The following is a 16,976-nucleotide window of genomic DNA, read 5'->3' on the forward strand; positions in this document are numbered from 1 at the left end:
CTCCGGCGACCACTTCAAGCTCCACTTCAACACCGCTCTCGTCCCCTCCATCGTCAAGCGCCTCGGTGACGCCAAACAGCCCGTCCGCGACGTCGCCCGATGGTTCCTCCTCATGCTCATGTAGGTCTCTTCTCCGTCCGTGACTCCTCACTTATGCTTGGAGTCACAAGAGTTGGGTTTGATGGATCTCCTACCTCTTACGCTTTTGGGTTCTTTGATTTGGGATGGGTTTGATGGGTCTCCCACTTCGTTGCTCCCTATTTCTTTCTCACTTTCATTTGGGATGGGTTTGATGGGTTCTAATGGTGGTTGGCTGATTTTGGTTGAAGGTGGTGGGTTGATCGAGTTGTGGGTGTGAGATTTGTGGCTGTGGATAGGTCTCACTAGTGCCGCCGTCGATATTGGTTGTGGTGGTTGATATTGTGGTGTTTTTTTTTTTTTTTATTTGTGTAGGGGCTGATGGTGGTCGGTGGTTGATTTTGTGGGGGTGAGCGGTGGTTGTGGGCTATGGTAGTTAATTTGTGGGTGTGGGTAGTGGAAGATTTTGTGTGTATATATATATATTTGTAAAAGTTTTTTTTAGATTATTCTAATGTGTGGGATATATTATTTTAATATATAGAATTGAAGAATAGAATATCTGATAAATGGTATATTGTAAAATGATGTGTTAAAATAATAAAATAAATTTTTAGTATATTAAAATGATATTTTTTATGAGAGAGCAGATGAGAATGCTCTAATAGATTGTAAAAGTGAGTCAAATTCCTTGGGTCCTGTGACTCTTGTTGTTTTACGCACAAAGATTGGCGCGTGGACTTTGATCCGACGTGTGTACTTTAGAGTTCATATTTTTTTTAAGTCATCACTTTCTTCTTCTATAAAAATATTCCAATCCACCCTTCCACGTTCCTTCACCGTCCCTTTGCTTTATCCAGCCTTCTTCTCTCTCTCTCTCTCTCTCCCCTCTAAGCAAAGCAACCATTTTTACTTCTTGTTTATTTTTATTTTTATTTTATTTTTTGGGCTGAATAAAGCAAAACAACCATATTTCATACCTACCATTCTTCTTCAATCCCAACTCTCTCTCTCTCTCTCTCTCTCTCTCTCTCTCTCTTTCTGAGAAATTATCTTTCAACAAAGTCATAGAAATATATCCCAAAACATGTTTGAATTTGGGGATGAACTTACACTAGAAAGCTACAAAATTCCTTGGCTCATATGGATCCAACTCTTAGTCCTCTTCCTCCTCATTTTTCTCCTCTATGGCTTCAGCCTCTTAGCTTCAGATCGCTCAGATAATTACAGTTCCACTGCTTCACCATCTACCAGCCAATTGGTTTCCAATGAAACCCAGATAGAAAAGTCAATTCCAAAGCACAACAACACATCATTTGTTACAAATTGCTTAGAGACTACCCAGGTATGAATTTCCTTACCATTCTTTTCTATGTGATGTGCCTCTCTTGAACATGTTCTTGTTCCATGTTGTACCATACCCAACTCCAAAATACCAACTACCTTATTTGTATGCAGTATACACACACGTTTTGGCTTTTGGTGGTTATGAAACCGTTGGGAAAGATAAGATTTTTATTTATTGTCTTCAACCTTAGATTTTATCTATTTATGGGAGACCCCATTATAGATTTTGATCATTGGATTGGTATATATCATATATCTGCTTGATCAAGTTCAGTTGGATTTTCTTATTTTGGAAGACCAAACAACTTAGAACATGTTCAAATCAGCTTCCCTAAAAATTTGATTCTAGATTCTAGTGCTCACTCCTTTAAACTTAAAATTTTGTGCTGTTTATAGTTTAGGACCTTTAGGTATGGTACCAGCTAATCTTTTAAGGTTTAGATTCCTGAGAATACTTTTGTTGCAAATACTGAATGGATTTGGTACAATATGCGGACCCATTTCTATACCCATCTTTCTTAATCTAATAGTAGTATATAAAAGTTTTATCCACTTTATTTCAAGTATCTCATTCACACATCACAGTGCCTTCGTACCCAATTATTTGCTCATGATCTAGGGCCTTAGGATTCAAAAAGATAGAAATTGGGGTCGGTTTCTGTTTTAGTTTCGATTTTCTCCTAGAAAAAAGGTGAGTAAAAGGGATAGCTGACACACAAAATTAGAAGTCGAAAACCCCAAAATTTAGGATATGACAGCATATGCTAATTCTTTGTTAATATTTGTTCAGTTGCAAAACTAGCAACTTCTCGTAATCTTGTTGCCTCAACAAGAAAATCACATAGGAAGTTTCATATTATAAAGCAAAACAAAAAGTTAGGAACTTGGTCTATAGTAATTTACTTTTTCTTTTTTTTTTTTGGTGAGTTCAATGTCCAAAGTAATTTACTTTGTTGAAGTCCTTGAATTGAAAGCATGGTATTATTTTTAATTTAATTTTTAATTCATTGTTACAGCTTGGGATGAGGAATTTGATAGTGGATTCTTATTCAATATATAAGACAGCAAGAGATTAGTGGTACGACCCATTTTGTTCAAAATTGAGTAACAAATATAAGATAATGTCCTTATTTATTATGATAGAGCCATGTAAGACTGTAAGTGTGTTCAATTTGTAAAGCTTCTCTAAAAAAAAAAAAAGTGAAAACATTTCCTTTTGTTTCAAAAAATGAAGATGATGCTTAGGTTTTATTTGTTAAATTCATTCATTTATTAATGGAGACATACTTTGATTAACTTATCCCTCAATGCCATCACTATCCACTTTCTACCTGTTATCCTCCTCAATTCTCAAAAATTGTTTGGATTTGTCCAAATTTGCAGATGATTTTTTTTTTTTTTTTCATAAAGAATTTTGCTATTACGTTTACTCTTATTTTAGTATCTAAAATATTCAACATTTGGTGTACAGCTAATGACCCATTTCTAATTGGTCTCGTTGCCAACACGGAAATCTACCCTTCCGGGCCTACCCACCTTAACCAATAGGAATTACCATTCATTTGAAAAAAAATGCAATAAAGATATGCCAAATCGCTCAATAGTTATTTTTATTTTTTTATACTATTTTTAATATATTAATTATTAAATGATCGTGCCGTTCATACCAGCACTTGTCGTTATAATGTCTAAAAAAAAGGAGAGATTTTAGAAAATTGACATAAACAAATAAACTAGATAGAAAAAACAAAAGAGAAAAAAAGCCAAACAAAAAGCACCAAGTCAGCTAATCCTGGGCTTTTAGAATTTTTGTCGTTTTTATGAAGCCAAATGTCTCCTTAAATTTTTTTTTTTTAATTGAAAAAAGGAAATAGGAGAAGAACATTTAGCCTTTAGGAGGAAAAAAAAAAGGGGCATGACTTTGGTTTAGATGGGCCAAGTCAAATTTGGAATTTTCATGAAAGATTAATGTTAGAGACATTACAAATTTATTTTATAGACCTTATAAAAAAAAATTTTTTGAGAGAATTTCAACCTATCGCATCTGCTCCTAATGATACTCTATATTATCAGATTAAGACACTAATTGGTTTTTGGTGTATGTGAGAATTGAAAAACCAAATCTTTTATTCAACTATTAGAGACTTTACTAGTTGAGTTAACTAAAACTTACTATAGACCTTATAACTTGATATGTCATTAATCATAAAAAAGTAATTTAAACATTTATTTATTATGCTCTAAAAAAGATTATTTATTCATTATGTTGTTTAAATGATGCCACTCATATTCTTGCTATTTTAATTTATAAGCATTTTGTAGTACAATCTCTAGTAGCTTCAACATTTCTCATTCCTGAAATTAATGTATTGGATATGTGATCTGTACGCCCGTCAAATGTCTCTATTAATTTTTTTAATAAATAATTGAAACTAATTAAAGATGTGTTTTTTCCCTTATTCCACGTAAAAAAAAAAAAAAAAAAAAGTCAAGAGCCATATCGTTTGAATTCTAAATTTTCTATACCACTTTTTGTATGTTCTACCAATAACTACTTGTCATGTTTTCATTTTATTTTCCTTATAAAATAACTGAAGTTTAAAATGGAAAGCAATTATACAGTATTGGAAACATGTGGTATACAAAAAAGTGGTTAATAGAACATAGAGAGTATACAAAAAGTGGTATAGAGGATTTAGACTTGTTTGTTTGGTGGTATTGTTGATATTATCTGAGAATTTGAACTAAATCCCTCTCCCTCAGCCAAACTAAAAAATCTGTCATAACTTTAACATGAATTTTTCTTGGCCATAATAACTTGAACATATTTGACCTCACTTCTTTTTGTGCCCGGTCTCTGTGCTAATCTCATAACTGTCTTTAATTTTTATATTTGGAAAAACAGGAAGGATCAACTTTGTGTTTGTGGTTAGGTACCATAAAAGCAAGTAAAAATGACCACCGAAAATAAAGACACAAAATTGATACAAAAAAAGAATGACCATTAAATATAAACAAACAAAATTGAGACAAAAGAAAACTTAACCAAGCCTTTTTTTAACCATCTTAAATTTCATATTTGGGTGTTTAATTATGCATATCTTTTGTGGAGGATGGCTAATAGTTCGTAAAAATATTCACAGGTTGGAGAGAATATTATAAAAGGAGAAATAGCAACAAGCACAAGTAGAATATTAGTGAGAGGAGGAGAAGACATTACAGAAAGGGAAGGGCCATTTGCAACCCATTTATTACATCCTTGCCATTATTTCAGGCTTGCTAGAGTAGCATTTTTAAAGTGTTTAGGACTAGACTCCAGCTCTGAAAATTCATCAACACCAGAGCAAAGAAAAAGAAAGGAAAAGAGATTTAGGAAAGAAAGCTAATGTATGAAATTCACTATCCAATCCATTAAATACTTGTTGAAAAATACTCAATTTTAGCTCCATAAAATTATTTGCATTTGTAGATAATACACATTGTGACTCCCCTGAGATCGAAAGTGATTAATGGGTCTCTCTCTCTCTCTCTCTCTCTCTCTCTCTCTCTTTTTTTTTTTACCTGGTGAATTATAGGCATCAATTTATTTTTTTATTTTTTTATTTGTTAAAGAAACGGTAGCATTGTTTATATATAAAATGATAGTTTTTTGGTCAGCTTTGAGGAAAAGGATTTTGTGTGTATCATAAAATAATAGCAAATTGGTCTTAACGTCGAGACCAAACTGTGGTCTCAAATTCAAGAGGCAAGACCAAACTGTGGTCTTGAGAACCAAATTGAGATCATTCTAGCCCAGACATCAACGGCACGAAAACATAATCGTGATGATAATAAACACCTTGGGGAGTTTATTTGAGTAGTTAATATAATATATAGAGACACACTTTAATCCAAAAGGTTTAAGCTCAATTGATACGTGTTCAATTATGTTATATGAACCACTTATTCTTCTCATCATTTTTTAATGTGAGACTTTACTCACATGTGTGTATCCAACAATTTCTCCCTCACATGTGAGTCTATGTCTTTCTGTGAGTTTCAAGACCTCTCTGTGGGTCATGAACAAGTTCTATTCGCTCCCCCTTGCCTAATGAGTCTTTCCCTTCACTAGTGCATTATCTATGGGTCTCCACGAGTCAATCCTACACGTCTTATATTCTTTATGGGAACCTTGCATTTCATCGTTGTCTAGCACCATTGGCAATAATACTTATTTGTTGCGACTTTTCCAAGATCGTTTGTGTGGGCTACTCCAACTGTGAAAGGAACCTCGTTAACCTTGCCTCCATTGTCCTACACTACCATGGGCTCTAATACCACTTTTTGAGGAGATAAACACATTAAGAAGCTTTCTTGAGTAATTAATATATTATATAGAGACATACTTTAACCCAAAAGGTCCCCCAATGGATATGTGTTTAATTATGTTATATTAACCATTCATTCTTCTTATCATTTTTTAATGTAAGATTTCACTTACACGTGTATACCCAACAATATGCTGATGAATCAAGAAATTCTTGTCATCTAAAGAGGCTATTGGACAACCAAAGCACCATAAAAGAGCGTTTATTGCATGAGCCGTTACACAAATGAAAACAAAAACATGACCATTGGAGGGATCTTCATATCAACTCATTAAATTACTAGGGCGTTACAATAAGGCATTTAAGCCACCATTGAAAGCCTCCAACGGCTAGAAAGGCGAAATCCTATATAAACTACATCAGATCTCAAGCAAAAGTACTTACAAACATCTTAGCTCTATCAATCCTTTACCATTTTCTCTCTCAGTATTTGACTTTACTATCGGAGGTTCATTGGCTGGTACCACACCGGTGATCTTCCTGAGAGAAACACAATTCTTTGATCTTGTGCAGAAACTCATAGTCCTTTGGTCACACTCCATCTGGACGAACCTATCAACTGACGAATTTGACTTCATCATATGCTATGGAAATTATTATACACGTAAGTTGGCAATTATGCCATGTGTTATTCAGTAAGATAGAAGACTTGAAACTACTTGTCAATCAAATAGAGGATTTGAAGATAAAAGGAAGGTGGTTGCTATTGAGTGAGTAAAATACTCCCATCGCTTTGAGGGATGGTTATTAGCTCTAGAAATAACTACGTATAAATGGAGGGCTTCTCATGACACATATCCAAGACGTCTCTGACTAGTTATCATATTATCTTATTCCTAGTTTAGGATTTAGTGTAAAGGTGTAAATGCAAGTAGTTCGTCAGTAATCATTATTACTCTTTTATCTATGTAGCGTTGTTAGCAATAACATCGATGGCATATAAGTCCATCTCCTTGAGCCAAAACGAATTCATTCCCCTTTGAAAAAAAGCCAAATTGCAAAATAGAAACCTTGATAAAGGCCATCAGTGCTTGCAGAAAGCCATCGACACACCTTATAATCACATTGATACTTGCGACCTTAAGTAAAAATAGTTATAGAAATATTTACCTTAGTTAGGATGATGTGATATATCCAAACCATAGTATTCCCATAGTGAGAAGCTTCTGAAATAAAGGCATGTGTTGTTCTATTACGGGTGTATTTGGATACTGCTTATTTTGCTAAAAACTGAAAACTTATTGCTGAAAACAATTAAAAAAAAAAAAAATCGGTTCCTGTTTACTCCCCAAACACTATTCATTTGCCTTAATGCACTGTTCATGTCCCATGAACCATGCATTATATATATATATATATATATATATATCCAATCCAAATGGAATCCAAACGGGTACTACATCTCTGAGATACATAAACAAATTCAATTATAATTAATCTTTAACTTAGTTATTTTGGGACCAAAATCAAATTTTGGATTGGATATATATATATATATATATTTTGAAGGGGGGGGGGGGTGGGGGAACCGAGGGAGGGCGGATTAGATATATATGATAACCAAATAAGAAAAATAATGATATTATCAAAAGTTTATATAATGGTGATTGTGATTATGATGGAGGTGACAACAAGAAGGATGATTACAGCATAAAAGCTTGTTTCGTGAAGATATATATATGTGCTTTATGAATGTATATATAGATAAATAATTGATATCATTATTGATCCTTCGTGTTAGAAGTATTGGTTAAATGATTAAATTTACCATATCCTAATAGTTTAAACTTTTGGAACAATCGGTAGTTTAACATGGTATCAAAGCATGAGATCATGAGTTCGATCATTATCTCTTCCATTCTACCTCTCATTTAAATTCTCATGTGTTGGGTCTCACCTATTAAAAGGTAGTTTCGGCCCACACGTGAGAGGGAGCGAGTTAAATGTATTGGTTAAATGATTAAACTAAAAAGTTTGTAGCGTACCCAGATAAACAAAGTCACCATCCTTCCTATACCAAAGGGATGATTCCAGCATAAAAAGTGTTTCGTATATCCTTTGTATATCAAATTAACACTCTCTTTGATATCTATGATATATTTTAGGAGATGGATAGTTATCAAAATCTAAATTTAGCATAAATCTCAAACATCAAATGATATGGATATTGCATATTCGTATCATGCATAGCTAGACTCTTATTTTGCCAAAAGAACTTGGCGTAAAAAGTCTGCAACTCTGCACACAAAATTCCACATTGAATGTTGGTTGATACTACAAGAAATTACCAATTAATTCACCCCCCCAATATCGTCCATCTGATAGCATTATAGCATAGTCCTGCAGTCTCAATAATATAAGATCCAAGTGTTTGGTTATTCATAGGAAAGACTCTTACGTACACATAATAGTCCAGCGATTTATTCACCTGACTTAAAAGATTAGGTGCATCAATAGTCACTCAAAAAACAAAACCAAAAAAAAAAAAAAAAAGGAGGAAATGTCCATAATTAGTTTGTTCTATTATCTCTTTTGTTAATGTCGGCATTATCTTAAATAATGAATGAGTTGGCAAGTCTTTTTTTGGAAAAAAGACATCCCCACAAGTCTAGTGCAATCATGTATTTTGCACTCCATTAAAATGAATGTCCTTATTTTACCCCAAAAAACGACTCCTTTTATAAGTTTTTTTTATTAAAAAATAATAATAATAAAAGAGAGTAATAAATGTTTGTTGTGTATTTAGTAAGCTTATTTGCCTTTTTTGAGAATAAAAATGACCTGCAAATTTGCAATTAAGCTGGCTTATAACAATTTTTTTGATATAACATATTCTGCATGCAAAGAATCTTAATTATGTAATTTATGCTACTCCAAATGAATAAAAACATTTTCGCAAAGTTTTATAACTTAATTAGTACTTCTTTATGTCTCCAATGAAAACATACATAGTTTAAATCATACCATAAATATAAATTTTCACCTCCCAAAAAATGACTTTTTTTTTGTTTTTTTACTAGTAAAAAAGAAAGAATAAAAATACTTGTATTTTTTTTTTTTTTTTTTTTTTTTTTTTTTTTTTTTTTTTTTTTTTAAGAGCAGAAACGATAGTAGATTTTATTGATGTATATCACTTTGTACAATGGGAAAGAGAAAATATAGGCATTCTTCTAACCAAACAATGACCTCCTCTTTTTTCTTTTGCAGCATTAACTAAAGCTAGTGAAGCTCAATTACATCTTAGAGGAATACTAGAAAAAGAAATAAAATTAAAACTATGCTTAATAATAACAATATCTTCCAAAATCCATGCCACCTCTAGAGAGCATATTCGGTCAGAGTTCAGCAAGTCCACCAACTCTGCAAAATTACACTCCACCTGCACATGGGAAAAGCGGGTACTTTGACAGAACAATAAAGCTTTCCTCACCACACAAGCGGCTGTACACAGTGGATTCAACTCCTTCACACCTTTATCACAAGCAGCACATTATTTCGGATAATGAGTCTAATGCCCACTGAAGATGACTGTTTTGATTGAGAAAAAGCCACATTAAGTTTGTAAATACCATCTGACTGAGGGGGGGAATCAACCTTGCTGCCTTCAACCTGCCTTCCTGCGTGTTTTTCTGCTGTACTTTGACTGTATTTTGTTCAGTTAGCTGGCTTATTTGCTTATTCATAAGACAAAAAGTGACTAACAAATAAGTCGATTTATTTTAAATAAAGAAAATTATTCATTTGACCTAAGTAAGAGAACCGATTATGTTGCTCCAAAGGAATAAAATCCCACCCAACACACCCTCCACCACCTCCCATTGACAGAATTTTCGCCCAAAAAACCGACTTTGTTTACAAGTTAAAAAAAAGTAAAATTTCTTGCTCTTTGTTTGGCTAGCAACAAAAAAGTGACTAGGAAATAAGCCTGGCTTATTTCAAATGGAGGGAATTATCATTCAACAAATTATTTAATATAGCTGCTCAACCATTAGTAGGAGCCTGATTTAATGAATAATGTGATATAATATATATGAATGATTTTTTAAACCGTCACATTATGAATTGAAATAATTTCTTCTCACATAATTTGGAGTAAAACTTTGTCATTCTTATTTCCTAACATAAATCTCTTTCTAAAAATTAAATAGAAAATCACAGCAAAAATTGGAAATCAAAGTTAAAGGGACCTCTATTACCTACAATTTATGTAGAAACTGCCAGGTGTCTCTTTAAAGACACCTTATATATACAAAGTGGCAGGTGCATTAATAACTTCACCATACCTCTGTGACAGAAGAAGAAGTGGATTGAGCAAGACAGGAAAAGAAATGGAAGAAGAAGAACAAGATATGGAGACTTCGACAGAGGAACAAAGAAATAGAGAAGAAGCATATCATTTGTACTGCCCTTGCTATTTCTTCGAACAAGTCATCAAGGCTTTCCTTAAGTGCCTTGGTCATGATTCCAGTCACTCCACAACTGAACAAGAAGCTCAAGACCCTCCTTCACATGCAGAAAGAGATATGAAAATCAATGTAAATCTCTCTCTCTCTCTCTCTCTCTCTCTCTCTCTCTCTCTCTCTCTCACACACACACACACACAAACACTTACATACACACTAAGAGGTTTGTTGGTTTAATGTGTTTTTGTAATGCAGGAAGAGTTAGCAGACAAGGTCACAAGGTCATCAAGAGCTTTAAAACCGCCACCAAGACCGCCAATAAGCAGTGGAGGAGGTCCTCAAACCAACAAAGCTTCTTCTTAAATTATCTTGCTTAATTACTGGTCTAAAAGACTAAATAGTTATTAAGGATCCTCAAATGGGTCTCATGGTCTTGTATAGCATGCTTAATTTTCTGTCTTCATCAATGGTTTTGTTTGTATATATGGTCTTGTATCTGTGATTTAGCATTCATCTTCACTACTCGATGCTATAGCATAGTGCTATTCTAGTAAGTGCCTGTTGATTTAAAGTATCAAACTAAATGAATAGGTTTATTCTATTTATAACTGTTGGCTTGTTGCAGATTTGGAGTTTATATGGCCTATAGTTCAACTACAGTCTTTTATTTGTATTATATTCTCCTAGATGTGTTTTTCTGACTGTCTTTATGAGAGCCTATGTTTTTATTGTTCCCAGGAATATAAGAAACTGAGTAGACTTAAAAAATTAAATTAATCTTAAAAAAAAAAAAAAAAAAGGGAAATCAAGTGGACATTTGAATTGAAAGTTTGAAGCTTTATAGTTTTGAGAGAAGTTGAAGACAAGAATAAGTAAAACACAGAAAGTTCCAAGTGATAGAAACAAAGTTTTGTTTAGTGGGGCGGTGGTAAGGTAAAAAAAAATAATAATAACGAGGAAATTTGTCGTGATTCACTTGTTATAACTTATAGGGACTAGTTCTTCGCATTCTCCACCAAAACAAGGCCAGATCTATTTATTGCATCTTTAAATGAGCCCTGGCAAGGACCAGCAATTTGTCAGTCCACATTAAATTAGCCCTCATATCTCAATTGGAGAAGAGAGCCCTCGATATCCATGTGGGGTGAGCTTTGCATGTTTTTAGTAGCGGTTTATCAATTTCGCAACAATTTATATTATTTACCTATGTTATTATATGTTTCTCCAAAATAATAACAAAAAAGCCCTTGTTATGATATGATGATATGCTTAGGTGGATTCTATACAAAAGATCACCTTACACGCTTATCAAAAATAGATCACCTTACGCTTTCAAAAAAAAAAAAAAAAAAAAAAGATCACCTTACATTGTAGGATTTAGTTGGAAACTCTGCAGCAGCGGCTATTTGGTTCATCTCACCTTCCTTCCTTGGGTATTTTATCAAAAAGTTAACAGAAGATCTAACAGCATTAATTTGAAAACTATTTTAAAAATATATATAAAAAAAATGTAATTAATTTTTTGACAATTTTTTATATTTTTTTATTAAAATGATATTAAAACTTTTTTAAATGGCTCATTAAGAAATACTCTAAGAGCATAATTGTCGCCACAATGAGTGAGGTAAATAGGCATCTACATAAAACTCCAAATTTTTACCAATAGAGACATCCTTGTACCAATGGAAGTATTAAGCTCAAATATTCACCAATAAATAAAAAATAGTTTTTTTAATCAAAGAAAAACAACTAAAGAAAAATCTTTTTATTGAATATGGCAATGAGTATTTGTTTTTCTCAGTTAATCTCTCACACACAAATACTGAAAGAATTCATTAATTTCTCACTAGTAAATAAATTTATACTCAAATGTTATTTAGAGATATCAAATATATAATTTTATTAAAATTTTCCATCATAATTTTTTAGTATTTGGTTGCTTCACTCAATATATAGTGTTTATATTAATTATATAATAATTGAGAGTTAGATGGATTCGTTTCAATTTATAATTCTGCATCTAAAAAAAATAGATTTTAAATGGGTAAAAAAAAAACCTTAAATTAAATAAATTATAAGAATAAGTCTCACTTAAAGTATCCCTTACGCCCCCACAATGCCTTGAGCTGGTCCTACCTAAGAGCACTGTTAACAAAACCCTTTTATCAATTGGAATGCAAAATGTGATGAAAGGAAATTACTACAGTTTCCTGTTTATAAACATTAGCATAGAATGCAGGGTCACTAAAGCAATGTTAGTTCCCATGAGCCCTCAGTAACAAATGTGCCTCATTTCTTAGTGAAATCATCCATTATTTCCCTATCTCTACAACTACACCCTGGTTCTTTTCAAGTCATTTCTCCATCTTTCTAATGCTTCAAATAGTCATAACATCAACAAGACATATCAATAACCCACAAGCATCTTGTTTAAGTGGAAATTTAAAACTACAAACGCCCAGTATCAAAACTTGTCAATCTAGTTTTCCAAAGCAGATTACAAATGAGATTTCTGTAGTCAATTTCCCAACACAACTGCCAAATAGCTAAAATGCCTTGTTTAGCTCAAATCACACAAAACTGGCTATTGCAGACAATGACAACAAGAATTAATTTCCGTATCACATGCTCTTAGACTAGTCTCCATGATGAATACAAGGTTACATCTACACATATATATGTACGTAATAGTAACCTTACTGACTGCAATACTACAAGTTTTAGTTTTTCTCAACCTCAGATAGATTTAGACATGATTTCATTATAAAATGTGAATCTAGATTTATGCCACATTAAGTGCCATAACTACCTAAAGTTGAAGATTAGTAGATCACTGACCAGTCTAACAAGGAATTTAATTATATTTAATATGCTTAAACTTCCAGTAATTCTACAGAAAATGAAGAAAAATTTTAGTTAGGCTAAAGATAACTTGACTGACAAGAAAGAATCTACAACATATCTTTGTCCACTTAGAAAATCGGACAATGGTGAAAAATATTTGCAGGATTGAACGACCCCACACAATTCCCTCCCTTATGCCAGTCGCAGTTCTAGCCAACACTGGCACTGTTGTCTTGGTTTTTGGGCTGTCTAACTCCTACACCGAAGCTAATCAAGTAAAGATGAGGTAAAATTCATTGCTCCAGATCAATTCAATGAACTCTACTTAAACCATGAAAAGCTACAGAAGACATGGATAACCTGTTGGAGCCATGTGCAACCTGCAAGCTCTCTTCAGCTAAGCCAACAACTCGAGTGGAGCTTCTAACACCTTGGGTAATCTCCTGGCAAAAAAACAAAAAAATGGGTTTGCAACATGATATACAAAATAGAGGCCAAATTGATTTCTACATCACTGAGCTTCATAGTTGGGTCACTAATGTCCATGCTATACTCTTTAAATTTGATCAAACTGTTAATATAGAAACGTTTTTAACAGTTCAGTATTCAATATGAAAATTATGAAATTATTTAAAGTTCAGTTTATAATGGTCTTAAATTTTAAGATTTAATTTAAAACTTTTGAAAATTATGGAAGTTAATTTGAAACTAAACTTAGAGTATAGGGTTTAACATATAAAAATATATATATATATATATATATATATATATTTTTTCTCTTTCTCCAACTTTCTCTAACTAATATGTTGATGATTCATAGTTAATCTCAAAAAATTGGGAAAACGGCTTGTGGTTGGGTGTATGTTATGTTTCCTTTGTCTTCACTTGTGTTTATGTTGTTGACTTGATATTTTCGTTTGGACAAAGTCTATTTAATGATTACAACTGCACTCAATATTTATTTAATAGATGTAAATTTTGACAAATCCACTATTGAAATATATTTTTTTTCTTATATCTTCTATATATGCTTGCAAAATATCTAAAAAATCATAAATCAATAACTATGTCATCAATCAAATATTTAAATTTGAATTTTTGTAGTCTACGATTATGCATAAAAAAAAAAAGTTTATGGATCAAATAGTAAATAATATTCAATTAATACAAAATTTGATATGCATGTTAAGAATATAAAAAAAAAAAATGCAATCTAATGGTTTAATTTCCAAAATACATAGTCATGTTAAATTTTTTAATGGGTATTATAGCATTTGGCTATAATCAATTTTGTAACTAAACTACACAAAAACATCTCTATACATTTATAGCCTTTTTCATAATCTTGATATTTGTATAAATGATTAAAAATTACAAATAATTATTGTAGGGACACGATTTTTAATGGTCCAAGAATGACATTGGGCTCGTATGTAAAGGGTCCGAACAATATGATTTGTAGAGTGTGGGCTTGAAAGGCTGGACCTTGGTCACCGGACAACGGTCTGATCATGATTTTTATGGAAGCTCATACAAAGGTGGGCTTGGCTTGAATAGCTAAGCCTTACATCGATGCAGCTAGGAGGGTTTAAGTCCTCGGACTGCGTCTGAGGAGCATCATATCCTTCCCATTCTCCCTTTTGTAGGATTTTTTTTCTTTCCGGGGATCCCCTCCCCCTTGGCTTTCTTTTCCTTTTATACTAGTGTTTTCTTCCCATTTAGTGTCCACGTGTAAGTTTTGCTTTTTGGGGTATAGACTTGTCCTATCAATCCATACATCAGAGTGGTTGGGGATGGTTGGGAAAGGCTAAATAGCATGATGTAGAGTATGGGTCTGTCAGATGCAGGGCTCCATACTGCGGTGTTGGCAGCTTTCTCCCTTGTCCTGCCCTTGTACTGAGTTTGTCCTTTTCTTCAGGCGTTTTGTGAGGTGTTGAGTGTGAGATCGTCCTCGGCTATAGGGCTCCTCGGCCTGGGTTTTGGGCCCTGAATGTAAAGTGGGCTAGGTCCTCAAATTTCCCAGCCCCACAATTATGAAGAGGAAATCATAAAGAAAACCCAAATCAAATTCCATGTGCAACTCAAAAAAAAAAAAAAAATTCACATGTAAGAAAAGGAAAAAAATAATACAAATTATATTTAAACACTATACTTTAAGTATATCAAATGTAAGAAAAGGAAAAAATAATAAAAATGATATTTAAACCCTATACCTTAAGTATAGTTACAAATTAAACTCTATATTTTCAAAAGGTTCAAATTATATCTTAAAATCTAAGAGTATTAGAAATTGAACTTTAATAATGTCATCCTTGACCTCAAACAAATAACCAAAACATGATATGAGGTAAACTCTTAGAAAAATCAATCAAATAAGTTCTAATAATCCTGTACTCCCACTAACTATCTATCACTTTAGAATAATTTTCAGTAGACCCTTTACCTCAAGTTACATTTTTAATGATTAGAACTTGTTACTAGATAAATTTAAGGAATGATAATAACACCAAGGAGTTCGTGTTATAGATTGATAATAAGTTGGGCATCAAGTAACTGATTCTACAGTAATAGGAATGTCCACAAAACCAGGACATCCACAAGATAGATGTTTAGAAATTTACAAAAACATATACTTCTTATATTAGTATTTATACATTTCCAACTTTAAAACTTCCAACTTCATCTACTTCAATCTTTCTTCGGACTTACTTTGGAGCCATCCAATTCACTCCATATGCCTCCGAAATACCTAAATCATAAGAGAGTTTATATTAAAGTGAGAAAAAATGACAAACCTAATTAAATGGAAATTCTAATTTTATTATGAAATCCTACAATAAAATTTATAAAACCAATATTAAATTAAATTGAAATACCCAATTCACCCAAAGTTATAGATTTTGCCATGTCTCCTTTCTTGAGTATAATGTGGCGCATGGCTAAACAATAATAAAATATCAACTACCCCAAAATACAAAAATCATATGAAAAAAAAGTAAAATAGAAAAAGAAAAGATAAGTTTATAAATTTACAAAAATTGAAATTTTCTTTCATGAATCATCCCGTCTGGCCGTCTGTAATCAATAATGCACAATATCTATAGCAAAAACAATTAGTATTTTATTGGGGAATATTAATGAATATTATTAAAATAAAGATGTACGTGATCATGTCAATAAACCTTAGGTAATGAATTGAAAGATATAGAAGTGATATGTCAATAAAACCTAGGTACCAAGATCGATAAGGAATTTGAAATAGAAATATATAGTGGAAAAGGATCAACAACAATTAGTAAGTAAAGAACATACTCATACGGTAGTCTTGTCAGTCCACCTAACTTACAAATACAGTACTCTCGCCAATCCACCTAACTTACAAGATATAATCTATATTAGCATTTAAACAAACAAATAGACTAAATTAGCACATTTAAATAAACAAATAACTAGACAAACAATAGTCATACTAGGGAGATGCAGATGCCGCACAAGCGTCTAGCATGGAGCAAAGACGTAGGATAGCAGCCTCAATTCTCAAGGTTTTTAGTAGTGATGTCAAAGTTTTTAGAAGCCGTCACAAAGTTGTTTGAAGTAGTATTAAGTTCTTTAGAAATATTGACTCCATCCCTAACAGATTCCTTATGAGAAGTTATATCAGGCTTCAATTCAGAAAGTATTTTGCCCTATGACCTTGTTACAGCAAACCCCCACAGGTCATTAAATAAAAGTTCACAAAAATGAATGGCGGAACGGTTTTCAACATGAATGTCTTCATTCCAAACAAATTATAATCAATTTTTTTCATTTATGAGTCTTCTTTTCTCAACCCTCCTTTTATGACATTCATTTAATAGGCAGAGTTCCCTAGAAGTTCACCTCCTAGCACTCAGCCACAGAAGTTCTCTCAGCAAGTCAGCATTGAGCAAGCTACTAA

The 16,976-nt window shown here is 32.6% G+C and overlaps 2 protein-coding genes across 2 annotated transcripts; both read left to right on the forward strand.

The window, feature by feature from the left end:
- Window positions 1–939: 939 nt before the first annotated feature.
- Window positions 940–4,967, forward strand: LOC115993908. The gene is made up of 2 exons (XM_031117896.1): window positions 940–1,423; window positions 4,569–4,967. The coding sequence occupies exons 1-2, from the start codon at window positions 1,166–1,168 to the stop codon at window positions 4,809–4,811; spliced, it is 501 nt and encodes a 166-aa protein (XP_030973756.1). The 5' UTR covers window positions 940–1,165; the 3' UTR covers window positions 4,812–4,967.
- A 5,111-nt stretch (window positions 4,968–10,078) lies between these two features.
- Window positions 10,079–10,858, forward strand: LOC115993725. The gene is made up of 2 exons (XM_031117683.1): window positions 10,079–10,327; window positions 10,451–10,858. Exons 1-2 carry the CDS (start codon window positions 10,121–10,123, stop codon window positions 10,556–10,558), a joined length of 315 nt encoding a protein of 104 aa, XP_030973543.1. The 5' UTR covers window positions 10,079–10,120; the 3' UTR covers window positions 10,559–10,858.
- The last annotated feature ends 6,118 nt before the right edge of the window (window positions 10,859–16,976 follow it).

The sequence above is a fragment of the Quercus lobata genome, chromosome 6, assembly GCF_001633185.2.
Source record: "Quercus lobata isolate SW786 chromosome 6, ValleyOak3.0 Primary Assembly, whole genome shotgun sequence".
NCBI lineage: Eukaryota > Viridiplantae > Streptophyta > Magnoliopsida > Fagales > Fagaceae > Quercus > Quercus lobata.